The sequence below is a fragment of the Oncorhynchus nerka genome, linkage group LG18 (assembly GCF_034236695.1).
Source record: "Oncorhynchus nerka isolate Pitt River linkage group LG18, Oner_Uvic_2.0, whole genome shotgun sequence".
NCBI lineage: Eukaryota > Metazoa > Chordata > Actinopteri > Salmoniformes > Salmonidae > Oncorhynchus > Oncorhynchus nerka.
Window position 1 is genome coordinate 71636834 of NC_088413.1, and position 27291 is coordinate 71664124.

A 27291-nucleotide genomic window follows, 5' to 3' on the forward strand; every position below is an offset into this window, starting at 1 on the left:
TTGTCAGTTGAGGGGGGAATTTGATCTGTATTGTGGAAGATCTTTGTTAAAATGCAGGGTGGGGGCAGTAGCGTAGCCTAGTGGTTAGAGCGTTGGACTAGTAACCTAAAGGTTGCAAGATCAAATCCCCAAGCTGACAAGGTATAAATCTGTCGTTCTGTCCATGAACAAGGCAGTTAACCCACTGTTCCTAGGCCATCATTGAAATAAGAATTTGTTCTTAACTGACTTGCCTAGTTAAATAAAGGTAAAAATGAATGTCATTTTGCCTTTAAATTTAATTTGAGCTATAACTTGGATCTTCCACGATACAATCAAATTGAGCCCAATTCACAGGATGATTTTTCCAATGTAAAATATCCAAAAGGGAGAGACCAAGCCCCTCATTTTAGAATGCATTCCAGGGAGATAGTATACATTAATAGCAAGGGTTTTATAGTGAAATGAAGGAGACCGTTTTGAATAACCTTCAGTATTTAATTCAATAAAAATTGCAGTTGTAATCAATCAATCAATCAAATATATTTATGAAGCCTGTTTTACACCACCCGATGTCACAAAGTGCTATACAGAAACCCAGCCAAAAACCCCAAACAGCAAGCAATGCAGATGTAGAAGCATGGTGGCTAGGAAAAACTCTCTAGAAAGGCAGGAACCTGGGAAGAAACCTAGAGAGGAACCAGGCTCTGATGGGTGGCCAGTCCTCTTCTGTCTGGATGGAATGTCAGTCTTTAGCAATGTTAATAAGTGACTTTAAAGACTGCCATTCCATCCAGACAGTTGTGTATGAAAATAATGTTAAGGTAAGCTATGACAGCGTGTTCTGAAAGAAACGTGTGCCCAGGGCAATCATGGGTAAATGGTATTTTATTTGCATAGCTTCAATTTCTTACAAGCATCCTTTGCGTCCTCATCATTGACAAGTTCGTCAATCAGTTTTTCTTTGTATTTATTGACAAGCTTCTTGCAGATGGCTTTGAGTATCCCCATGCTGCCACAAATAGAGTCCAGTTTAGCAGATATGTTTTCCTGCAAGTAAAAATATAGAGAGATAGATCACTTACAGAATATGTTTTTTATGTCATTGGTGACACAAATGAATTTGCTTACATAACATTGTGAGAATTGCAGAGATATAGCAGTATAAAGGGGTTTCTCAATAATTTCAATATGAACCTGACTAAGATTTATTATGGCTATAAAATACTGTATATTGATGAGACTGTTGTGTTTACACTGTTAGCTTCACATTTTCAGAGTAAAAACTCAACGGACACTATGACAGCTCAAACCAAGTTTATTCTTCCCAGAGGGTCAATACAGTTGCATTAGACAAAGACATGTTTAAAATAGTTGTGGTATATGTACCTGACTTTGGGTGGAGTCTCCCTCCTTCTCGCTAAACATTTGCATCTTTATTGAATCTAAGATGGCGCTGCAGTTGGACGTGTGTATCTGTGTCTATCCCGTGTCTTATCCCATGTAAATAGCCAGTCTTTTTCGTATATATCTTAATCTCACTTTCTATCTACAAACAAAATATACTTTCCTGCAACACGCCTCTCCCAGTGTGGTACGGATCTGCAATTTTTATACCTCATAGCTAGAACTTCCATCAGGAGCTAGCCAGCTAACTAGCTACTAGTCTTTGTTAGCCACGGCTAGCGGTCCTCGCCTTTTTTCCCCGTCATCAGCCAATCTTATCTCGGACAACACCTGCCAGTCTGCACAGCGCGATATCAACCCAGAGCATATCGGACTGCTTCTCTACATCATATCATCGGATTCCTGCCGCTCTGGATCATTACACCGGATCATTACTCCGGATCATTGCAGCTTGCTAGCTGTTATATATATACCAGCTAATGCTAGGGCTACAATACCTCCTTTGCTAATTTGCCTGAACCCTTTATTGTCAACATGGAGCCCCGTCAATCCATCACGACTGGACTACCGACATGATCGCCCGATGTGTTCTCAACAAGCTATTATGTTATGATGTTGCCGAAAAACCATTTACTAGCGCCAGCATGCTAGTTTTTCTAAATGCTGTTTCCAGTGCTCACCTAGCATAGTACTGACTACCGAACAGCACCTTGACTCACCTATTGCTGCTCTTTTGACCCTATGATCACTCGGGTACACAGCTGATGCCCCCGGGACTGTTTCAATAACACAGTACCTACTTTTGTTTCACTGTCGGCCCCAGCCTCGAACCCAGGTCCTGCATGTACCTAACTTACCCACTCTGCCCATTCATCTCCATTTACCCGTTGTTGCCTTAGATCTCCAGATCAACACCTGTGATTTCTTTATGCCTCTCTCTAATGTCAATATTCCTTGTCTACTGCTGTCTTGGCTAGTTTTTACTGTTTTATTTCATTGTAGAGGCCTCAGTCCCGCTCACAATGCCTTAGATAGCAATTTCGTCCCACCCCACACACATGTGGAGACCTCACATGCTTTAACTTGTCCCTCCAGAGACGAAACCTCTCTCATCGTCACTCAACACCTAGGTTTACCTCCACTGTACTCACATCCTACCATACTCTTGTCTGTACATTATGTCTTGAATCTATTCTACCATGCCCAGAAATCTGCTCCTTTTATTCTCTGTTCTCAACGCACTAGACGACCAGTTCTTATAGCCTGTAGCCATACCGGGGAGGCAGGGTAGCCTAGTGGTTAGAGTGTTGGACTAGTAACCGGAAGGTTGCATAGTTCAAATCCCTGAGCTGACAAGGTACAAATCTGCCCCTGAATAGGCAGTTAACCCACTGTTCCTAAGCCATAATTGAAAATAAGAATGTGTTCTTAACTGACTTGCCTAGTTAAATAAAGCTACACTTATCCTACTGTTCCTCTGGTGATGTAGAGGTTAATTCAGGCCCTGTAGCCCAAAGTTCAACTCCCATTCCCCAGGTGCTATCATTTGTTGACTTCTGTAACCGTAAAAGCCTTGGTTTCATGCATGTGAACATCAGAAGCCTCCTCCCTAAATTTATTTTATTCACTGCTTTAGCAGTGTCTGAATCCTGGCTTAGGAAGGCCACCAAAAATTCAGAAATGTCCATCCCCAACTACAAAAATGTTCGCCAAGATAGAACTTCCAAAGGGGGTGGAGTTAGCCTGCAGAGTTCTGTCATGCTATCCCGGTATATGCCCAAACAGTTTGAGTTTCTACTTTTAAAAATCCACCTTTCCAGAAACAACTCTCTCACCGTTGCTGCTTGTTATAGACCACCTTCAGCTCCCAGCTGTGCCCTGGACACCATATGGAATTGATTGCCACACATCTATCTTCAGAGCTCGTACTGTTAGGTGACCTAACTGAGACGTGCTTAACACCCCGGCCATCCTACAATATAAACTAGATGCCCTGAAACTCACACAAATTATCATGAAGCCTACCAGGTACAACTCTAAATCCGTAAACACGGGCACCCTCATAGATATCATCCTGACCAACATGCCCTCTAAATACACCTCTGCTGTCTTCAGCCAGGATCTCAGCGATCACTGCCTCATTGCCTGCGTCCGTAATGGATCCGCGGTCAAACGACTACCCCTCATCATTGTCAAACGCTACCTAAAACAATTTCATCAAGCAGGCCTTTCTAATCGACCTAGCCCAGGTATCCTGGAAGGATATTGACCTCATTCCGTCAGTAGTGGATGCCTGGTTATTCTTTAAAAGTGCTTTCCTCGCCATCTTAAACAAGCATGCCCCATTAAAAAAATAGAACAAAGAACAGATATAGTAGCCCTTGGTTCAATCCAGACCTGACTGGCCTTGACCAGCACAAAAACATCCTGTGGCATACTGCAATAGCATCGAATAGCCCCCGTGATATGCAACTTTTTAGGGAAATAGGAACCAATAAACACAGGCAGTTAGGACAGCAAAGGCTAGTTTTTTCAAACAGAAATGTGCATCCTATAGCACAAACTCCAACAAGTTCTGGGACACTGTAAAGTCCATGGAGAATAAGAGCACCTCCTCCCAGCTGCCCACTGCACTGAGGCTAGGAAACACTGTCACCACTGATAAATCCATGATAATTGAGTATTTCAATAAGCATTTTTCTACGGCTGGCCATGCTTTCCACCTGGCTACCCCTACCCCGGTCAACAGCCCTGCACCCCCCCCACAGCAACTTGCCCAAGCCTCCCCCATTTGTCCTTCACCCAAATCCAGATAGCTGATGTTATGAAAGCTGACAAAATCTGGACCCCTACAAATCAGCCAGGCTAGACAATCTGGATCCTCTCTTTCTAAAATGATCCACTGTAATTGTTGCAACCCCTATTACTAGCCTGTTCAACTTCTCTTTCGTTTCGTCTGAGATCCCTAAATACTAAATACTGAAAAGCTGCCGAGGTCATCCCCCTCTTCAAAGGCGGTGACACTCTAGACCCAAACTGTTACAGACCTATATCTATCCTACCCTGCCTTTCTAAAGTCTCCGAAAGCCAAGTTAACAAACAGATTCCAGACAATTTCGAATCCCACCGTACCTTCTCCGCTATGCCATCTGGTTTCCGAGCTGGTCATGGGTGCACCTCAGCCACTCTCAAGGTCCTAAACGATATCATAACCGCCATCGATAAAACACAATACTGTGCAGCCGTATTCATCGGACTGGCCAAGGCTTTCTACTCTGTCAATCACCGCATTCTTATCGGCAGACTCAACAGCCTTGGCTTCTCAAATGACTGCCTTGCCTGGTTCACAAACTACTTCTCAGAGTTCAGTGTGTCAAATCGGAGAGCCTGTTCTCCGGACCTCTGGCAATCTATGGGGGTGCCACAGGGTTCAATTCTCGGGCTGACTATTTTCTCTGTATACATCAATGATGTCGCTGCTGGTGATTCTCTGATCCACCTCAACACCATTCTGTATACTTCTGGCCATTCTTTTGACACTGTGTTAACAAACCTCCAGACGAGCTTCAATGCTATACAACACTCCTTCCATGGCCTCCAACTGCTCTTAAATGCAATTAAAACTAAATGCATGCTCTTCAACCGATCGCTGCCCTGACTTAGAATATGTGGACACCTACAAATACCTAGGTGTCTGGTTCGACTGTAAACTCTCCTTCCAGACTCACATTAAGCATCTCCAATCCAAAATTAAATCTAGAATTGGCTTCCTATTTCGCAACAAAGCATCCTTCACTCATGCTGCCAAACATACCATCGTAAAACGAACTATCCTACCGATCCTTGACTTTGGCTATGTCCTTTACAAAATAGCCTCCGTGTCACGCCCTGGCCTTAGTATTCTGTGTTTTCTTTGTTATGTTGATTAGACCAGGGTGTGACATGGGTGATTTATGTATCTTGTTTTGTCTAGGGGTTTTGTAGTCTATGGAGTTGTGTTCAGTTGAGTGTTCTAGGTAAGTCTATGGTTGCCTGGAGTGGTTCTCAATCAGAGGCAGGTGTTTATCGTTGTCTCTGATTAGGAACCATATTTAGGCAGCCATATTCTTTGGGTATTTTGTGGGTGATTGTTCCTGTCTCTGTGTTTTGCACCAGTTAGGACTGTTTTGGTTTTTCCATGTTTTCTTATTTTGTATAGTGTTCACGTTTTCATCTTTCATTAAAGATGTTTATAAATAACCACGCTGCATTTTGGTCCTCCTCTCCTTCACAGGAAGAAAACCGTTACACTCCGACACTCTACTCAGCAAATTGGATGTAGTCTATCACAGTGCATTCCGTTTTGACACCAAAGCCCCATATACTACCCACCACTGCGACCTGTATGCTCTAGGTAAAGCCACGTCTTATCTCAGCTCACTGGTCACCATAGCAGCACCCACCCGTAGCACATGTTCCAGCAGGTATATTTCACTGGTTACCCCCAAAGCCATCTCCTCCTTTGGCTGCCTTTCCTTCCAGTTCTCTGCTGCCAATGACTGAAACTAATTGCAAAAATCACCGAAGCTGGAGACTTATATCTCCCTCACTAACTTTAAGCATCAGCTGTCAGAGCAGCTTACCGATCATTGTACCTTTACATAGCCCATCTGTAAATAGCCCACCCAACTAACTCATCCCCATATATTTGTTTTGCGCCTTTACACCCCAGTATTTCTACTTGCACATCTATCACTCCAGTGTTTAATTGCTCAATTGTAATTATTTCGCCACTAAAGCCTATTTATTGCCTTACCTCCCTAATCTTACTACATTTGCCCACACTGTATATAGACTTTTCTATTTTGTTATTGACTGTAAGTTTGTTTATCCCATTTGTAACTCTGTGTTATTTGTGTCGCACTACTTTGTTATATCTTGGCCAGGTAGCAGTTGTAAATGAGAACTTGTTCTCAACTGGCCTACCTGGTTAAATAAAGGTGAATATTTCTAGGCAGGAAACTAAGTGATACGGGGAATAAACTTTTTTTTCTCTTAACGTGACCAGACATACCTCGACCCCCTTCATCACTAATCCATGGCTATCTCCCCTCTCCCCTCACTTGATCGTTTTCCCTGCACTCAGCACATTCCAAGCTTAATTGCACACACCATATACCTTCCTCCTACAGATAACCATTAACTTCTGGTGTAGACCCTCTAAATCTAAGCACTCAATAGTTCAATAGGATACCTGAAAATGAACCCCAAGTTTAGACGTTAGCACCCAGAATCCATCAACACTACAACTAAAAAGTGTATTTGCATTATATTTATTAAAGAGTGTAAAGCTAACGTGAGTTTGTTCTGTGACTGTAAAATGGAAGGTGAGCAATCTGTCATCATTACCTTGTTATCATCACCATCCAGCTGGGCCTTGACCTTGTTGATGATGCGCTTACACGCAAAGCAGGTACCTGGAAGGACAGCTTTGATCTGAGGGAGAGGGAGACATTTTAGGTTACAAAAATGATCAGGTATTTACTTAAATATGACATGGCAAAATGGTATTTCCAAATAATGACATTAACCTAGATTGTTTCTTTCTTTCTTTGGGATTAATTAAAACAAGCATCGCTGGGCTTAGTCTGTTTCTGCTCTCTTCACATGTTTGGCATGACAATGGGTTACAAGGAGTTGGGATGGTAGCACAAACAGACTGGCACTGGTGCTACCATTTTTTTCATGCAACCTCATGCAAACCCCAATTTCTTTAGGCTTCCCAGCTAGCACATACCGTTCTGAGAACCATGTGTCTTAGAGCTTGGTAAGAGCGTTGTTGGCCTATGGTTATTTTTGCAAACAAACTTCCCGCAACTTTCTGGGAAAGTTGCTTCCCACAGACGTCAAATCGATGTCTATTCCACATTGGTTCAGCGTAATTTCATTTGAAATGACATGGATACATCGTTGATTCAAAATGTGTGTGCCCAGTGGGTTGGCTTTGGAACATTCTCAGCACATTTAACCTTTCTGGCGTAGGCGTTCCGCTAGCGACCCACCTCGACAACATCCGGTTAAATTGCAGAGCGCCAAATTCAAAATACAGAAATAGTCATAATAAATATTCATAAAATATATATATACATCGGTTTAAAGATTAACATCTTGTTAAAACGTATTCGGGATAGGGGGCAGCATTTTAACTTTTGGATAAATAGCATGCCCAAATTCAACTTCCTGCTACTCATCACCAGAATATAAGATATCTATATTATTAGTAGATATGGATAGAAAACTCTGAAGTTTCTAAAACGGTTTGAATTATGTATGTGAGTATAACAGAACTTATGTAGCAGGCAAAACCCAGAGGACAAACCATTCCGTTTTTTTTTAGGTCACTGTCTAATCAACACATTTTCATTGGGAAATTAGATTTCTAAGGGACTTGTTTGCAGTAACTACTTGTTTGCAGTCTCCAAAGACTGTCACCAGTCTGGAAATTAGTTGAGGTTATTCCTTTGTGTAATGAAGAAGTACGGCCATCTTGAATCAGTGTAGCGTTATGTGTACTGTTTGAGAGTTGCGCAAGACTAGAAAGCCTGCTTGAGTTTGTTGTCGTCCTGTATTGACAACAGATAGGCCCGTCTTCAATTTGTTCGATTATTAACGTTTAACCTCTAGTGACGAGCAATCCCATATCCGGGAGCGTAATCATAGCCTCAAGCTCATTACCATAACACAACGTTTCCTATTCATGAAAATCGCAAATGAAATGAAATAAATATATTCAAACACAAGCTTAGCCTTTTGTTAAAAACACTGTCATCTCAGATTTTCAAAATATGCTTTTCAACCAAAGCTACACAAGCATTTGTGTAAGAGTATTGATAGCCTAGCATAGCATTAAGCCTAGCATTCAGCAGGCAACATTTTCACAAAAACAAGAAAAGCATTCAAATAAAATCATTTACCTTTGAAGAACTTCGGATGTTTTCAATGACGAGACTCTTAGTTAGATAGCAAATGTTCATTTTTTCCAAAAATATTATTTGTGTAGCTGAAATAGCTCCGTTTTGTTCATCACGTTTGGCTAAGAAAAAGACCGGAAAATGCAGTCACTTACAACGCCAAACTTTTTTCCAAATTAGCTCCATAATATCGACAGAAACATGGCAAACATTGTTTAGAATCAATCCTCAAGGTGTTCTTCACATATCTATTCGATAATCTATCAGTGATGGCAGTTGGCTTCTCATCAGAAGCAAACGGAAAAATACTGCAGCTGGAGATTACGCAATAATTGCGACGGAGGACACCAAGCGACCACCTGGTAGATGTAGTCTCTTATGGTCAATCTTCCAATGATATGCCTACAAATACGTCACAATGCTGTCGACACCTTGGGGAAGCGACAGAAAGCCTAAGCTCATTCGTGGCCCATTCACAGCCATATAAGGAGTCATTGGCATGAGGCGGTTTAAAAAAATGTGGCACTTCCTCATTGGATTTTTATCTGGGTTTTTTCTGTAACATCAGTTCTGTGGCACTCACAGACAATATCTTTGCAGTTTTGGAAACGTCAGAGTGTTTTCTTTCCAAAGCTATCAATTATATGCATAGTCGAGCATCTTTTCGTGACAAAATATCTTGTTTAAAACAGGAACGTTTTTCATCCAAAAATTAAAATAGCGCCCCCTATATCCAAGAAGTTAAAAATACCTAAAGTTGTATTACAAAAGTATTTTGAAATGTTTTGGCAAAGTTTACAGGTAACTTTTGAGATATTTTGTAGTGACGTTGCTCAAATTGGAAGCTGTTTTTTCTGGATCAATCGTGCCAAATAAATTGACATTTTGGATATATATGGACGGAATTAATCGAACAAAATGACCATTTGTGATATTTATGGGACATATTGGAGTGCCAACAAAATAAGCTTGTCAAAGGTAAGGAATGATTTACATTTTATTTCTACGTTTTGTGTTGCGCCTGCAGGGTTGAAATATGCTACTCTCTCTTTTACTGTTGTGCTATCATCAGATGATAGCATCTTATGCTTTTGCCGAAAAGCCTTTTTGAAATCTGACATGTTGGCTGGATTCACAACGAGTGTAGCTTTAATTTGGTATCTTACATGTGTGATTTAATGAAAGTTAGATATTTATATAATTTTATTTGAATTTGTCGCTCTGCATTTTACCTTGAAATTGGCGAAGTGGGACACAAGCGTCCCCCCTATCCCAGAGAGGTTTTAATCCAGCCGCAGATTTCAAAAAAGCATGTATAGGCATTCAATTGAAAATACCCACATCAAAAAAATCCCACATCCTGGATGGATTTTCCTCAGGTTTTCGCCTGCCATATCAGTTCTGTTATAATCATAGACATGAAACCTTAGAGTGTTTTCTATCCAAATCTACCAATTATATGCATGTCCTAGCTTCTGGGCCTGATTAACAGGCAGTTTACTTTGGGCACGCTTCTCATCCAGACGTCGAAATACTGCCCAAGCCATAAGAAGTTTGAAGTATGTTCACTGGGGACAAATTCCCTGCCATCCAGGACCTCTATATCAGGAGGTGTCAGAGAAAGGCCCTAAAAATTGTGAAAGACTGCAGCAATCCAAGTCATAAACTATTCTCTATGCTACCCCACGGCAAGCAGTACCAGAGTGCCAAGTGTTGTCCAAAAGGCACCTAAACAGCTTCTACCCTCAGGCAATAAGACTGCTGAACAGTTCATCAAATGGCTACCCGCACAATTTAAATTTAACCCCTTTGTTATTTGTTTCTTGATCTAAATTGACTTCCTTGCACTGGCTCTATGCACACTCACTAGACTCAATCTACACACTCACACATACTACACTGACACTCCAACACACTCATACGCTCACACACACACACACACACACACACATATTGACAACACTCACACATAGACACACTCCCACATACACTGCTGCTATTCTGTTTATTATATATCTTGATTGCCTAGACACTTTTACCCCTACCCAAATGTACATACTAAATTTCCTCAACTGCCTCGTACCCCTGCACATTGACTTGGTACTGGTGCTCCTTGTAAATAGCCTCATTATTGTTTTTATTGAGTTACAATTTCTTTTTTTATTTAGCAAATATGTGTGTTACTTTTTTAACTCTACACTGTTGAGAGTGGGCATGTAAGTAAGCATTTCACTGTAAAGTTGTGTTGGCCGTGCCCACTAATTGACCACACCTGATCTCAACTAGAGTCCATGAGTATCCCCAACAGTACAAATTGTTTGGTAGACCGGACAAGCATACCAGATTCAACTTATTAACTAGTTATCAAACTGAATCAGGTGTTTTTGTCCGGGGCAGTACTCACTAATACAATACAATGAAAAGTCTCCAACACTACCTCGACATGGTTGTCATCTCTGTCCATTAGGTAGTCCCCCCACATGTCCTCCTCCTCTTTCAGATTCCCCCCACCTTGAGACTTGAAGGGCTGAGCAAAGGCTACAAAAAAAGATTCTATTAGCATTGTCATTTTATGACAAAAACGGTAACATCTTTACAATAGGTAAATGGTCAATCCATTTGGATTCAATCACTTTTTGACAGCACCCCTTTCGATTTGAATGATTCCGTCCATATATGACCATTACAGGAGTGCTCAGAAAGTGACATTTTAGACCTGAATGCCAAGATATTAAAGAGATAAAAGTGTTCAATGTTTACATATTTTGCATAACCCACCATACTATGAGACATCCATGTCTTCATCACTGGGAAATATTCAATGGTTGAGATTAATATAATTTAAAAGCTTACAAATGGGGTTGTCAAATATTTTATCATTTCTGGGGGTTCAAATAAAAAGTTTATATTTTTTACCTTTAAAAAAATCAATGATCTAAAAACGTGAACATTTCTATTTTTTTCATGTTGACAGATGTTGTAGTTTAGACCCTATTCTACATCATCATCTAAGTTGTGTTGTGCCCGCCATCGGTTGAGACACAACATGCTCTTGAAGACAGGGTGGATATCATGTTTTGGCTGATAAATGTACTAAAATGTGAATCTAATGGTTGGAGGTCCACACACCAGAGAATGTTGACTTGAATGGGAATATCTGTTGTTATAAATTATACTGTCAATCCTCCATAGGAAACCTATTGGAATCATAAAAGATACCGGATGCCAACACAAAAAACAACACAAAAAGCTCAGATTTGAAATAGGGTTTAAGCTTCAAAATAATCGGAGTTGAAGCGTTTTTAGATGCATTCTTTTTTTTAAATAAAATAAAATGTGAAGTAAGGGGGTGGATCAGCTTTAATATTGCAGATTGTTGCTTCCATCAATGTAATCGTCTGCATAATTTTCAATCCCCCATATATTTTTGGGGTAAATATATATCTATATACAGTTGATGTCGGAAGTTTGCATACACTTAGGTTGGAGTCATTAAAACTAGTTTTTCAACCACTCCATAAATTTCTTGTTAACAAACTATAGTTTAGGAAAGTCGGTTAGGACATCTACTTTGTGCATGACGCAATTAATTGTTCCACCAATTGTGTACAGACAGATTATTGCACTTATAATTCACTGTATCACAATTCCAGTGGGTCAGAAGTTTACATACACTAAGTTGAATGTGCCTTTTAAACAGCTTGGAAAATTCCAGAAAATTATATCATGGCTTCAGAAGCTTCTGATAGGCTAATTGACTTAATTTGAGTCAATTGGAGGTGTACCTGTGGATGTATTTCAAGGCCAACCTTCAAACTCAGTGCCTCTGCTTGACATCATTTGAAAATTAAATTAAAAGAAATTAGCCAAGACCTCAAAAAAGGAAATTGTAGACCTCCACAAGTCTGGTTCATCCTTGGGAGCAATTACCAAATGCCTGAAGGTACCACATTCATCTGTACAACCAATAGTACGCAAGTATAAACACCATGGGACGACGCAGCCGTCACACCGCTCAGGAAGGAGACGCCTTTTGTCTCCTAGAGATGAACATACTTTGGTGCGGAAAGTGCAAATCAATCCCAGAACAACAGCAAAGGACCTTGTGAAGATGCTGGAGGAAACAGTTACAAAAGCATCTGTATCCACAGTAAAACGAGTCCTATATCGACATAACCTGAAAGGCGCTATAAAAAAGCCAGACTACGGTTTGCAACTGCACATGGGGACAAAGATCGTACTTTTTGGAGAAATGTCCCCTGGTCTGATGAAATAAAAATAGAACTGTTTGGCCATAATGACCATCGTTATGTTTGGAGGAAAAAGGGGGATGCTTGCGAGCTGATGAACACCATCCCAACCCTGAAGCACAGGGGTGGCAGCATCATGTTGTGGGGGTGCTTTGCTGCAGGAGGGCCTGTTGCACTTCTCAAAATAGATGGCATCATGAGGTAGGAAAATGATGTGTCTATATTGAAGCAACATTTCAAGACATCGGTCAGGAAGTTAAAGCTTGGTCGCAAATGGGTCTTCCTAATGGACAATGACCCCAAGCATTCTTCCAAAGTTGTAGCAAAATGAAGTTAAGGACAACAAAGTCAAGGTATTGGAGTGGCCATCACAAAGCCCTGACCTCAAACCCATAAAATGTGTGGGTAGAACTGAAAAAGTGTGTGCGGGCAAGGAGGCCTAACAAACTGACTCGGTTACACCAGCTCTGTCAGGAGGAATGGGCCAAAATTCACCCAACTTATTGTGGGAAGATTGTGGAAGGATACCCAAAATGTTTGACCCAAGTTTTTTTTAAATTAAATTGTGAAAAACTGAGTTTAAATGTATTTGGCGGAAGTTTACATACACCTTAACCAAATACTTTTAAACTCAGTTTTTCACAATTCCTGACATTTAATCCAAGTAAAAATTCCCTGGATTTCTATTTGACATATATATTGTCAATTGTGCTGTGATGCTTCACAAAAGTACTGAACCTTTCTATTCTCATAGCTTCTACAGTTTGTAAATTAAAGATTTAAAAAATGATTATGATAAAATAATTATTATATTTTTGGTCGATTGACTATGACTTTTAAAATCACCCAGTATTGCTATCTGCAGCATTAGTACTAGGTAAATGTTGCTATTCTTCAATTCTTCAGCCATTCCTGGACCTGTGACCAAAAACAAGCTACATATGGACAGTACCATTATAAATTATATAATGCCTCTGCTTTCCTCGCAGCAATATCTACAGAGCTGGGAAGATTGTATCCCCCATGTATATAACATTCTATTGGTTGCAAGAATTTTGTATAGACATTTTAATTGAACATTTTGAAATTTTGAATCTGGCGTTGTTATGCGCTTCAGTTCATAAACCATGTGCCATTGAATCAGTACATCGAAAAATCTCTTCCCAACTATTTTGCAACTTATATGGCACAGCTGTCAATTTTTTGGTCCTTCAATGAAATTGATATCTATTTTTATTTATCACAATTTTCTTTAACCATTTTTTGGTATTTAAGGACCAAGTTTCTTACTTTTGCCTCCTCCATTGTTGTGATAATGCTGCAATTAGTTGGTTGTAATTTTGGGTAGAGAAGACATTTCCGTATGTCTATGTTAGCTACATGTGTGACAACTCACCAGTCCTATTTATGATATAATTTACAAAGATTATACCTTTTTTTTTATTATTAAAAACAACGTTTGTTTTTTAATCAATTAGTATATTTCAGTTTAACCACAATATTTGTTGTATTATTTGTTCTGTGTTTTCAGGTGGATTAAAATGAATTTGCAACCAAATTTCGAAGGCTTGTTTAAAAAATAACAAGATTTTGGAGATGATTTCGTTTTCAAATAACCAAAAGTGAACAGTTGTAATCTGAATAAAGAACATTTAATTTAATTTAACTAGGCAAGTCAGTTAAGAACAAATTCTTCTTTATAATGACGGCGGGTTAACAGTTAACCCACACAACAGTGGGTTAACTGCCTTGTTCAGGGGCAGAACAGCAGATTTTTACCTTGTCAGCTCAGGGATTTGATCGAGCAACCTTTCAGTTACTGGCCTAAAGCTCTAAACACTAAGCTACCTGCCACCCCAACACGGGGTGAGACATTCTTACTAATTTACTAGAGAACCATTTTGGATTTAAGTATAACTTTTGTATGACTGATGCCTTTAGTGACAGGGCAAATGCTTTAATATTAAATCATTTCTGCCCTCCGAATTCATATTTGTTAAATAAATCACTCCTTTTATTTATTTATTTTTATTTATTTATTCTTCATATCATTTAGAAAGCAAGTCACTAGGTGTAGGCAAAACCATAAGCAAATACTGTGATATGACTAAATAATTCATCAGTGTGATTTTTCCACAGGTATTTTCCTTTCCATGGTAGCAAGATCTTACTGATTTTTGCTAACTTTCTATAAAAGTGTATTGGATTGAGATAATTTCTTTATTTTTGGGGAAATATACTGAGTATGTCCACATCCCCGTCAGACCATTTTATTGGTAAACTACACGGTAATGTAAAAAATAATTTCTCATAATTTCTCATAATTCGGTTTTAATCCAGAGAGTTTAGAAAAGGTATCTAGATCGTCTGAGGCTGTGCAGGGATTCAAATTGTGGTTTTGAAAGAAAACATGAATCATCAGCGTACAATGACACCTTTTTTTTAAACCATGGATTTCTAATCCCTTTAATATTATTGTTGGATCTAATTTTAACACCTAATATTTCAATGGCAATAATAAATATATCTGCCGATAATGGATAACCTTGTTTTACTCCAGTAAAAAAAATGTTGGTGCCATTTCTATGTTGAAGATTGAAAAATAATTTGGTGCATTTTTCCGATATTCCATCCATTTCGCTTTATTTTTATAATATATTATACTGGATCTTTCTTGAATAAGTTCCTCCATTTCTTTTTATTTTTCCGCTAACGTATTCTGTCTCTCTATGGTACAGTTTTATTGCTATTTAACTGTACTGTTAGTCCTTCAGTTTCCTTTGTTAATATGGACTCTTTTGACCAAAATTGCTTTTGTTTTATAGATGAGTGCTGAATTGCATGGCCTCTAAAGGCACATTTAAAAGTGCCCCATACAATAAGGGAATCTGCTGTACCTATGGTATATCGGAAAAAGTCAGTTATAAATTATTCTGTCCTAGTTTAAAACAAGTTATCATCCAGTAGGCTTTGATTCAATTTCTAATATCCTCGCCACATGGAAATTCTGTAAGAGTTTTATATATATGCCAATTATGTGATTATCCGACCGCATTCTGTCCCCTATCAACACTTTTTAAAGTTTTGGTGCCAGAGAGAATGACATAAGAAAGTAATCAAGACGACTAGCTTGATTAAGCCTCCGCCATGTATATCTCTCTAGGTCATATATCCATATCCACTAATTCCAATATATGCATGACATTCATGATTTCCTGAAGTGCCTGAGGGTGATAGTTTGTAATGTGATTTCCTTTACGGTCCATAGAGGTATTTAAAACCGTATTAAAATCTCCCACCATAATAATAAGAGTCTAGTGTTGCTTGTAGAGTTGATACATTCTTATATATATTCAAAGAAGCTTGGATCATCATTATTTGGACCGTATAGGGTAAAAAGCCATATTTGTTTATTGTCCAATAACATGTTTAAAATAATCCATCTACCTTGATGATGTGTTTGGACAATTAGCACATTTAGATCAAAATTACTGTTAATTAATATCACCACCCCTTTTGAATTTCTTTGCCCATGGGAAAATATATATTCCCCCCCCCAGTCCTTTTTCCACAAAACTTCATCTAAAATTGTTGAATGAGTTTCCTGTAAACAATAGATATTATATTCCTTCTCTTTAACCAGGTAAATACTGATAGTATTTTCTTATTATCTTTCTTATGATCTGTCATATAAACATTACAATTATAACTGGCTATACTTATTTCACCAATTACCATAATGAAACACAAGTTTCTATTCTATTTATCATAATATAAGGTTTGTAGATGTACCATTAAAATATAACATGATGATTGAATGTCTAAAGCTGATGATATTTGATATTTGCATTGCTACTGAGTAAACCTCCAATTGGTCCCCACTATTCCACCCACTAAAAGCCCTCCTCATCCCGAGTTGGGTTGTCATCCCAATGCCCAGCAGACCGCCAAAAGGCCCCCAGGATCCCATGGACCCCAGAGACTGGGACTCATCCTTCGAAAAGAGCACCCAGTGCCACCCACAAAACAGAAGCAGATCAACTGTCAAATGCATTTCCATTGCTCTTACGTCGATTTGTATTATATATAGCCATTAAAAAATATATACTTTAAAAATCCTGTTTATCTTATTTTCCATAGTTAGCCATTTATACTGTATATGTAGTAATGTAGACAGTTTATGCAAAGGATTTTTAACTCTCACCAGTCTCGCGATTTGCCAAAATTACATTATGGCAAGCGTTTATGCAAAACTGAGCAAAAAAATGGGCAGAAATGGGGAGATTTGATTAACCATTGTCATGTTAACAGTTTTCAAAATGACAATTCTTTATAAAAGAAAAATATGCAAGACATAATAAAATACTGTAGATTGACAACACTTGTAAGCATTTAAACTCAACTGTTTATCTTTTCCAGTGATGAAGACATGGATGTCTCATGGTATGGTGGGGTATGCAAAATTATTCAACTTTGAGCACCTTTTGTCTCCTGAATGTTAATCAGGACCAAAATGTTACTTTCTGACCACTTCTTCCATGGGCAAACATGTATTGTATTAAAATGGACTTGCCCTAAAGCTGGATTTCAATATGAAATTTTTCTGACATATCACCCATATTTCACAAAAGAAGACCCATATATTTACCTGCACAAACCAGCAGAAGAACGACATTGATGACCCTCATTTTCTTCTCAGTGAAAAGGTAGAAATGGATAATAAAGCAACTGTTGTAAGCCAGTGTAGTTAACTTGGTCCTGGTTGGATAGCACAGAACGTCTGCTCTTTTCTACCCATTGCCTCTGGCTTGATTGGTTGCCGTTGTGGAGGGGAAGGAGCGTTGTTAGCAAGGTTGAGGGATTGGATCTGAGACCGGGTGGGGGGGGGCAATATTGTCGTTTAAGGTATTTTATAAATGGGCATTGAAACACTATCAGTCTTCAAAGCGAAGATCAGAAAGCTGACTTCCTTTTTCACTAGCTGTACCACAAATACAGATAACTGCCCAAATAAAGGAAACACCAACAGAGTTTCTTAATAGGGTGTTGGGTATCCACGAGCCAGAACAGCTTCAATTCACCTTGGCATAGATTCTACAAGTTTCTGAAACTCCACTGGAGGGATGCCACTCCTTTCTTCCACAATAATTCCATAATTTGGTGTCATGTTGATGGTGGTGGAAAACGCTGTCTCAGGCACCACTCCAGAATCACCCATAAGTGTTCAATTGGGTTGAGATCTGGTGACTGAGATGACCATGGCATATGGTTAACATTATTTTCATGCTCATCAAACCATTCAGTGACCACTTGTGCCCTGTGGATAGGGGCATTGACATCCTATGGGGGCGTAGCCATGTTAGCCTAAAAAATGGCCTGCCCAGCATTGTTATACATGACCCTAAGCATGAAGGGATGTTAGATGCTTAAATAACTCAGGAACTATGTGTGGAAGCACCTGCTTTCAATATACTTGTATCTATCCCTCATCTACTCAAGTGTTTCCATTATTTTGGCAGTTATATGTAAATGCTACATCCTGACTTGTGGCAACTCAGTGTGCGGCCTAAAACGTTCACAACCTAGAGCCAACACATTTTCTAAATGTGTACACAATTGACAAGTCCATTTACATTTTATATGATAGAAGTGCTCTCCTAACCATGCTAATGTATGACATTGAAATTAAGTGGAATGCTGCAGGGATTTGAATCTGATTTCACCTGACCACAACGCCTCTCCCTATCTGTAGTCTGCTGATAATGAGAGTGAACTTTAAAATGTATCAGCTATGTAGTAATTAATGACCAAATAAATGCAGTAAAGCCAAATGGAAAAGGTTGCTGTTTGTGGGAGACTCGATTTAAATGTTTGTACACTGCCTTCGGAATGTATTCAGACTCATTTTTTTACACATTAGGTACCTTAAAACCTTATTCTAAAATGATGTTTTTTCATCCTCAGCAATCTACACACAATACCCCATAATGACAAAGTGAAAACAAGTTTAGACATTTTTACAAATGTATAAAATATTACAAACAGAAATAACGTATTTACATAAGTATTCAGACCTTTTGCTATGAGACTCGAAATTCAGCTCAGGTGCATCATGTTTCGATTAATCATCCTTAATATGTTTCTACAACTTGAATGGAGTCCACCTGTAGTAAATTCACTTATTTAGACATGATTTGGAAAGGCACACACCTGTCTATACAAGAGCCCACAGTTGACAGTGCATGTCAGAGCAAAAACGAAGCCATGGGGTCGAAGGAATTGTCCGTAAAACTCCGAGACAAGATTGTGTTGAGGCAAAGATCTGGGGAAGGGTACCAAACAATTTCTGCAGCTTTAAAGGTTGCCAAAAACACAGTGGCCTCCATCATTCTTAAATGTAAGAAGTTTGGAACCACCAAGCAATCGGGGGAGAAGGGCCTTGGTCAGGGAGGTGACCAAGAACCCGATGGTCACTCTGACAGAGCTCCAGAGTTCCTCTTTGGAGATGGGAGAACCTTCTAGAAGGACAACCATCTCTGCAGCGCTCCACCAATCAGCCCTTTATGGTAGAGTGGCCAGACGGAAGCCACTCCTCAGTAAAAGGCACATGACAGCCCGCTTGGAGTTTGACAAAAGTCACCTAAAGACTCTCAGACCTTGAGAAACAAGATTCTCTGGTCTGATGAAACCAAGATTAAACTCTTTGGTTTAAATGCCAATAGTCACGTCTGGAGGAAACCTGGCACCATCCGTACGATGAAGCATGGTGGTGACAGAATCCTCCTGTGGGGATGTTTTTTAGCGGCAGGTACTGGGAGACTAGTCAGGATCGAGGCAAAGATGAATGGAGCAAAGTACAGAGAGATCCTTGATGAAAACCTGCTCTAGAGCTCTCAATCAAATGTATTTCTAAAGCCCTTTTTACATCAGCAGATGTCACAAAGTGCTATACAGAAACCCACCCTAAAACCCCAAACATCAAGCAATGCAAATGTAGAAGCACGGTGGCTCAAGACCTCAGACTGGGGTAAAGCTTCACCTTCCAACAGGACATTGACCCGAACACAGTCAAGACAACGCATGAGTGGCTTCGGGACAAGTCTCTGAATGTCCTTGTGTGGCCCAGCCAGAGCCCGGACTTAAACCTGATCGAACATTGCTGGAGAGACCTGAAAATAGCTGTGCAGCAACACTCCCCATCCAACCTGACAGAGCTTGAGAAGAACTGCAGAGAAAAATGGGAGAAACCAAATACAGGTGTGCCAAGCTTGTAGCGTTACTCACTGCCAAAGGTGCTTAAACAAAGTTCTGAGTAAAGGTTCTGAATACTTATGTAAATGTGTTATGTCATATTTTTTTTAAATGATAAATTAGCTAAAAAAATATGCTTTGTAATTATGGGGTATAGTGTGTAGATTGATCCATTTTAGAATAAGGCTGTAACCTAACAAAATGTGGAAAAAGTCCAGGGGTCTGTATACTTTACGAAGGCACTGTATATCTGCTTCTGAGAGGATTATAGCTAGACTAGAGCATAATCACATGCTTGTCTTAGTCTGGCTTGCCTCAAACTGATAAGACACAGCAGCCGTGGAAAGAGACTATGTGACCACTGATATGTACTTGTTACACTCTCTGTAAACTATTTCAGTTTTCATGCATACTACAGTACAGATTTCAAACTGTGAAAAAGTTTGTGTATGTTTGTACCACTGTCCTCAACCGTAATAGTGTGGTTAGCAGCACTTCACACACATGGGTATGCTTAAATAGTTAATAGTAGCATCATCCACAAGTTGCACTCACAGAAACCAGTTAACCAGTTAACCATAATCGCCTTGGCCCAATCTCTGCGTGATATAGTGATGAACTGAGGTGACAACACTGTGTGACTAGGACCTTTCCCACAGTATCCTGAAGCCCACCCAACACCCTTCTTTGTGGAAATGTTAAACAGTGAGAAGAAGGCCATCAGTGGGTTAACAAACAGGAAACTACAGTGTGAAGCTGTGTGTCTTTACAAACTCACACCAAGTTGGGGGTGTAACATCGTTTCACTTGCAAGACTTATGGCACTCCACCCCCAGTGTTGTGTCGGGGATACAGTGGCTGTGGGAAGAGACTAGGGGGGAACATGACAGAACGCGATTTAATAATTTCTCAGCTTGACCATTTCTTCAGTCAGTCAGCAAATGTTGGGAGATTGATGGAAAAAAGCACCATGGCAATAAGCAGTCCAAAAATAATGATAATTATGTTCAATTTATTTATGTTTTCCATTTAATACTTACAAAACATAGACACAATACAAATAGACACAGTTCACATGTTTAAAGGCATACACCCCCTTGTAATACGTATAGCTACATAATGCATACAACATATTGGTGCTGAGATCTCTCTGCAGCCTGTGTCACCAAAAGATGTCCCAAATATGAGGACCAAGGAGGGTAGATAATCTCAAGTGTATGTAACCGATGTGAAATGGCTAGCTAGCGGTGGTGCGCGCTAATAGCGTTTCAATCGGTGACGTCACTCGCTCTGAGGACTTGAAGGAGTTGTTCCCCTTGATCTGCAAGGGCCGCGGCTTTTGTGGCACGATGCTTCGTGGGTGACTGTTGTTGATGTGTGCAGAGGGTCCCTGGTTCGAGCGAGGGGACGGAAGCTATACTGTTACATGTACACACTGGATTCCAAGCGACACCAGTCTTTAGCGGTGTGAGAACGGAGTTCTCCTCACAGTTAGGGGGCAGTAGCGAGCAGGAATATATTGATAAAAGTCACCTTGTCCTTGAGAGAGATTTACACGGTTATCAAAATGTCACTCCAGGGTAAGCCTACACGAAACACAGCCCTTATTTTAAGTGTTTCTAAAATGAATGGTGGAAAAACGATTGGAACCTTTTCCCTTTTTGCCCGCTAGGTTTTACGAGGTTTTTGAATCCTCCACTGTGGGGCTCTATTGCTGGAATAATTGTCTTGATCCAAGCCCATGCATGCTTCCTATTATCATGTATTCTAGTTGATTTGTTTACAGCAGATAGTTTATTTTGATTGTACAAATGCGTCAATATGTGTGTGTGGGGGAGGGGGGGAATTCTATAAATAATGGGTCCAATGTGTGACATTGGCATCAACATTTCCAAATGGTTTGAAAAAAACGTAAATTGGATTTTCATACAGTTCCACATGTATACTTACATTACATTTACATTTAAGTCATTTAGCAGACGCTCTTATCCAGAGCGACTTACAAATTGGTGCATTCACCTTATGACCTCCAGTGGAACAGTAGTGCATCTAAATCTTTTCAGGGGGAGGGGGGGTGAGAGGGATTACTTTATCCTATCCTAGGTATTCCTTAAAGAGGTGGGGTTTCAGGTGTCTCCGGAAGGTGGTGATTGACTCCGCTGTCCTGGCGTCGTGAGGGAGTTTGTTCCACCATTGGGGGGCCAGAGCAGCGAACAGTTTTGACTGGGCTGAGCGGGAACTGTACTTCCTCAGTGGTAGGGAGGCGAGCAGGCCAGAGGTGGATGAACGCAGTGCCCTTGTTTGGGTGTAGGGCCTGATCAGAGCCTGGAGGTACTGAGGTGCCGTTCCCCTCACAGCTCCGTAGGCAAGCACCATGGTCTTGTAGCGGATGCGAGCTTCAACTGGAAGCCAGTGGAGGGAGCGGAGGAGCGGGGTGACGTGAGAGAACTTGGGAAGGTTGAACACCAGACGGGCTGCGGCGTTCTGGATGAGTTGTAGGGGTTTAATGGCACAGGCAGGGAGCCCAGCCAACAGCGAGTTGCAGTAATCCAGACGGGAGATGACAAGTGCCTGGATTAGGACCTGCGCCGCTTCCTGTGTGAGGCAGGGTCGTACTCTGCGGATGTTGTAGAGCATGAACCTACAGGAACGGGCCACCGCCTTGATGTTAGTTGAGAACGACAGGGTGTTGTCCAGGATCACGCCAAGGTTCTTAGCGCTCTGGGAGGAGGACACAATGGAGTTGTCAACCGTGATGGCGAGATCATGGAACGGGCAGTCCTTCCCCGGGAGGAAGAGCAGTTCCGTCTTGCCGAGGTTCAGCTTGAGGTGGTGATCCGTCATCCACACGGATATGTCTGCCAGACATGCAGAGATTCGATTCGCCACCTGGTCATCAGAAGGGGGAAAGGAGAAGATTAATTGTGTGTCGTCTGCATAGCAATGATAGGAGAGACCATGTGAGGTTATGACAGAGCCAAGTGACTTGGTGTATAGCGAGAATAGGAGAGGGCCTAGAACAGAGCCCTGGGGACACCAGTGGTGAGAGCACGTGGTGTGGAGACGGATTCTCGCCACGCCACCTGGTAGGAGCGACCTGTCAGGTAGGACGCAATCAAGCGTGGGCCGCGCCGGAGATGCCCAACTCGGAGAGGGTGGAGAGGAGGATCTGATGGTTCACAGTATCGAAGGCAGCCGATAGGTCTAGAAGGATGAGAGCAGAGGAGAGAGAGTTAGCTTTAGCAGTGCGGAGCGCCTCCGTGATACAGAGAAGAGCAGTCTCAGTTGAATGACTAGTCTTGAAACCTGACTGATTTGGATCAAGAAGGTCATTCTGGGAGAGATAGCGGGAGAGCTGGCCAAGGACGGCACGTTCAAGAGTTTTGGAGAGAAAAGAAAGAAGGGATACTGGTCTGTAGTTGTTGACATCGGAGGGATCGAGTGTAGGTTTTTTCAGAAGGGGTGCAACTCTCGCTCTCTTGAAGACGGAAGGGACGTAGCCAGCGGTCAGGGATGAGTTGATGAGCGAGGTGAGGTAAGGGAGGAGGTCTCCGGAAATGGTCTGGAGAAGAGAGGAGGGGATAGGGTCAAGCGGGCAGGTTGTAGGGCGGCCGGCCGTCACAAGACGCGAGATTTCATCTGGAGAGAGAGGGGAGAAAGAGGTCAGAGCACAGGGTAGGGCAGTGTGAGCAGAACCAGCGGTGTCGTTTGACTTAGCAAACGAGGATCGGATGTCGTCGAAGAATAAAAGAAGAATAAAAGTTAATATATGCAAATTACCCATTACTCAACATGTAGGTCTACCCACCTATAAGCCTAGGACTATACATCCTTTAAGCAGGGCTCATACAGACATTCGCAAGTCAAATACAAGGACTTTCAGGGACTTTTTCAGGCACTTAATTGTAGGACCTCAATGTTATAATTGTATCCTTTATATAATTTTAAGCATAGGGCCTAATATAGAACCCCCCACCTAAACTAAAAGCATGCTAAAAGTGTCACAAGTAGGCCATTAGCACTTTAAGAGTAATGCATTTTTTAAGCTTTGATATTCAAATTATGACATAATAAAATATGAGAATAATGTGGACATTGCCTGACTAAATATATTGGATGCACGCATGGAGGTTCAGACACATAATGCCATGAATTGTCACGCTCTTTCAAAATCGAACCCAGAAGCAGACCAGGACAAGTAGAGTAGGAAGAAGGTGAGTATTTATTTACAAGTGAAAGTGAATGGGTAGATATATCCAGGTGGCGTAGCGGGCAGCGGTGGTGAGTTGATGGGAGTAAATAGGTGGATCCAATGGGGTAGCGGAATCCTCCGACGACCAGGCGGGAATGGGGTAAATGATCCGGGTGTGTAATGTTCATGGCTAACGATCCGGCAGGGAATGGATGTCAGGTCAGAGCTTTTGAAGGGGAGAGGTGATGATCAGGACAGGTGTGCAGATTACTGATGGGATACAGGTGCGAGTGAACATCGATCTCCCAACAAGCTAATTCGCCCGGCAACCAGACAGGGTGCGTTCCAGGACACCGGAAACACACAGGCAAACACAGACTCAGGAAGCGGGATTCGTGACATGAATAGTGGTAACGTTAATCTCACGATTTGAATCTCACCATTGCTGTATTTATAACGAGAAAGTAAACTAAATTCAGATTTTAAAAAATGTAATGGAAGGATTTGTATGGAAAGACATTGAAGCCAACATTAGATGTTGTCGGCTAAGTAACCGCACTTGGTTTTATCGCAACAGAGTAGCGCAACACCCTTCAATTAAAGCAGTAGACTACGTGAATTCCTCAGCTCCACATTCAAGTTCAAGTAGGCTACTTCAAGCCCCTTGTGTTGTTTATATTTGCAGATCTAACATGGAAAACAAAATCTATTCATCATTTCATTACAAGATGACATTGGGAATAAGCCCACTAGGGTTATGTAATTTGTTGTCATGACATCCAGAATAATGCATAGGAATAACGTTGGGTGTGCGCAATAATATATTATACGCAATTGTGCACACTAGACTCGGTGTCCAACCCGAGGCACAAAAACATATGAAAACATGAACTCGTTATCGTTATGCTTTCTCTGTTAAATGTAACGAGACCCTACTGTAAATCTAGCAGACAACAACAGATGATCAACATCCATTCGCTAGGGATATTAGATCCAAGGTGGATCCAGACTCTTTACAGGAGTAATAAATGAGACATCAAAACATTCTGGACATTCCTGGCAAACACATTTTTTCGAGCACTGCAAGTAATCCGGGTAGCCATTTGATTAACCGTTCAGCAGTCTTATGGCTTGAGGGTAGAAACTGTTCAGGAGCCTTTGGTCCCAGACTTGGCTCTCCTGTACCACTTACCATTCGGTAGCAAAGTGAACAGTCTATGACCTGGGTGGCTGGAGTCTTTAACCATTTTTAGAGCCTTACTCTGGCACTGCCTGGTATAGAGGTCCTGGATGGCAGGGAGCTCGGCCCAGTGATGTACTGGGCCATACGCACTACCCTCTGTAGTGCCTTGCGGTTGGGTGCCGAGTAGTTTCCATACCAAGCAGTGATGCAGCCATTCAAGAGGCTTTCAATTGGGCAGCTTTGGCACTTTTTGAGGATCTGAGGGCCCATGCCAAATATTTTCAGCCTCCTGAGGGGGAAGAGGCATTGTCGTGCCCTCTTCACATCTGTGTTGGTGTGTTTGGTCCGTGATAGGTAAATCATGGTCCAAATCACTTAGTATGTAAATCATGTGCATTTTCATCAGTCGGGGTAGTTTACCTTTGAACAGTGCGTGTGAATGAACATACCAAACAATGCGCTCTGAGTGATAGGATTAGGCTTTACAGGCAATTAAAGCGTACATCTAGATTGTTCCGATCACAAGTAAATCCATTTACGAGTATCAAGTGTGATAAAATGGATCCGATTAGGAATAGGAGTATGACCAGATCGCCACAGCCCGAGTGTAATAATACACGTATTCTTACCAAACATTCCTCACGAACCAGAATGAATACATACAACAAAGATTCAACAATAAATGCCTTCTTGATGAAATCTGAGCTGAAAAAAACATTTCAGTCTATTCCGGTAAAATATCTAGAGCCTATGTGCACATTGTAATCTTAATTGGCACATTTCAAACTGTCCTTTTGTGAGGCGCAGGCGGGAACCAGTTCTGTATGATGGCAGGTGGTGTGGACGATAAACCAGGTGGGTCCTCCATTGTCATTTAAAATCTCCAGTTAGGGAATATTTAGACTTCCCAGTAGTTTACAACGGTGATGGACAGAGAGTTGTGGATACATTATGTCTCCACTGCTCAACAAGAATAGCCAATGCAGCTGCCAACACCTTAAACATGTTGACAGATTTACACCAAAATCACCTGTGTTCATACCACCGGAGCAAGACTGAAACACAAAGAAACAACAACACAACTTTGTCTCCCTTCTGCATTCAAGCAGCGCTTCGCAGCTGATTCAGACTGGGCAATAGGTGTTTATAGCCGAGGATATGTGCGCATTCTCGCTCAAGCTACACTATGAACTTCCCTCTCACCCGTTTCAGCAAACAGGTAGTTAGTACCTGCGCTATATAAGCAATCCATAGATCAAGTTATCAAGGAATGGCCGATGTACCCTGTGTTGTGCTTACTACAGATGTATGGACCTCCAGGGCGACAGAGCTACTTAATTAACATACTTATTCTGCCCAGTGTAGGCCTACAACCCAAGAAGACTAGAACAGTGCAAAATGGTGTATATAATGAATGTGGGTGGAATATATGAGGCTTGTATATCAGGGTTGGGGTCAAATCCATTTAATTCCAGTCAATTCAGTAAGTTAACCAAGTTCCAAATTCTCCACAGTGTAAAGCATTGAAGATCATTTGAATGTCAATGTACTTCCTGAATTGACTGGAATTAAAATGGAATTGACCCCAACCCTGCTGTATATTTAATGTGTCACATTTAGTTTTACTGATGTTTATACCAAGTATATGTGGAGTCATCTCACTCACACACTGTGAGGCCTTTAATCAGCTTAATTTCCAGAAAATAATGCATCTCCCACAATATACTTCTGTTGCTGTAAGAACATGAACTATTCTACTGTGTAGTTAATGTTAATGCTCCCATGCCTTTCGAAGCTCTGCAGGACAGTCAGTTATTTTATTCAGAGAACTCAGAGCCTCTGATCCCCACTGGAGGGCACTATCTATCCACCAACGGCCAGCCCAGAACCAGGAGCCCCCAGGAGATTGCAGTATCACCGCACCCCACACGGAGGCACTCTAATGGCACAGCGCGGCCCCCACAACGCCACAGACACAGAGGGACAGAGGACTCCATCCTCTTTGGGGTTGTAGGAATGAGATGAATATAATTGGTTTCAAATCAAACCAATTATAAATGACACAACACTTTCAGACTA

At 41.0% G+C, this 27291-nt stretch overlaps 2 protein-coding genes across 3 annotated transcripts in view; one reads left to right on the plus strand and one right to left on the minus strand.

Moving 5' to 3' along the window:
• Positions 1 to 456: 456 nt before the first annotated feature.
• On the minus strand, positions 457 to 17513 carry LOC115146410 (saposin-C-like). Its single transcript, XM_029688457.2, has 4 exons — positions 17235 to 17513; positions 10774 to 10874; positions 6775 to 6861; positions 457 to 1029 (listed from the first exon to the last, which is right to left on the minus strand). Exons 1-4 carry the CDS (start codon positions 17272 to 17274, stop codon positions 868 to 870), a joined length of 390 nt encoding a protein of 129 aa, XP_029544317.1. The 5' UTR covers positions 17275 to 17513; the 3' UTR covers positions 457 to 867.
• Positions 17514 to 24072: 6559 nt separating this feature from the next.
• The window catches only part of LOC115146677 (tonsoku-like protein), a 44852-nt gene continuing 41633 nt past the window's right edge, over positions 24073 to 27291 (plus strand). For both annotated transcript variants that reach the window (XM_065004322.1, XM_065004323.1), the window contains exon 1: positions 24073 to 24439. The gene's annotated coding sequence lies outside the window, so the exon portion shown is untranslated. The remainder of the gene's footprint in view (positions 24440 to 27291) is intronic.

Coding starts and splice junctions, on each gene's coding strand:
- LOC115146410 (XM_029688457.2), bottom strand. CDS start 17,274: ATGAGGGTCATCAATGTCGTTCTTCTGCTGGTTTGTGCAG. Junction 10,875..17,234: donor TCTTCTGCTGGTTTGTGCAG/GTAAATATATGG, acceptor CTTTTTTTGTAG/CCTTTGCTCAGCCCTTCAAG. Junction 6,862..10,773: donor GAGATGACAACCATGTCGAG/GTAGTGTTGGAG, acceptor CCTCTCCCTCAG/ATCAAAGCTGTCCTTCCAGG.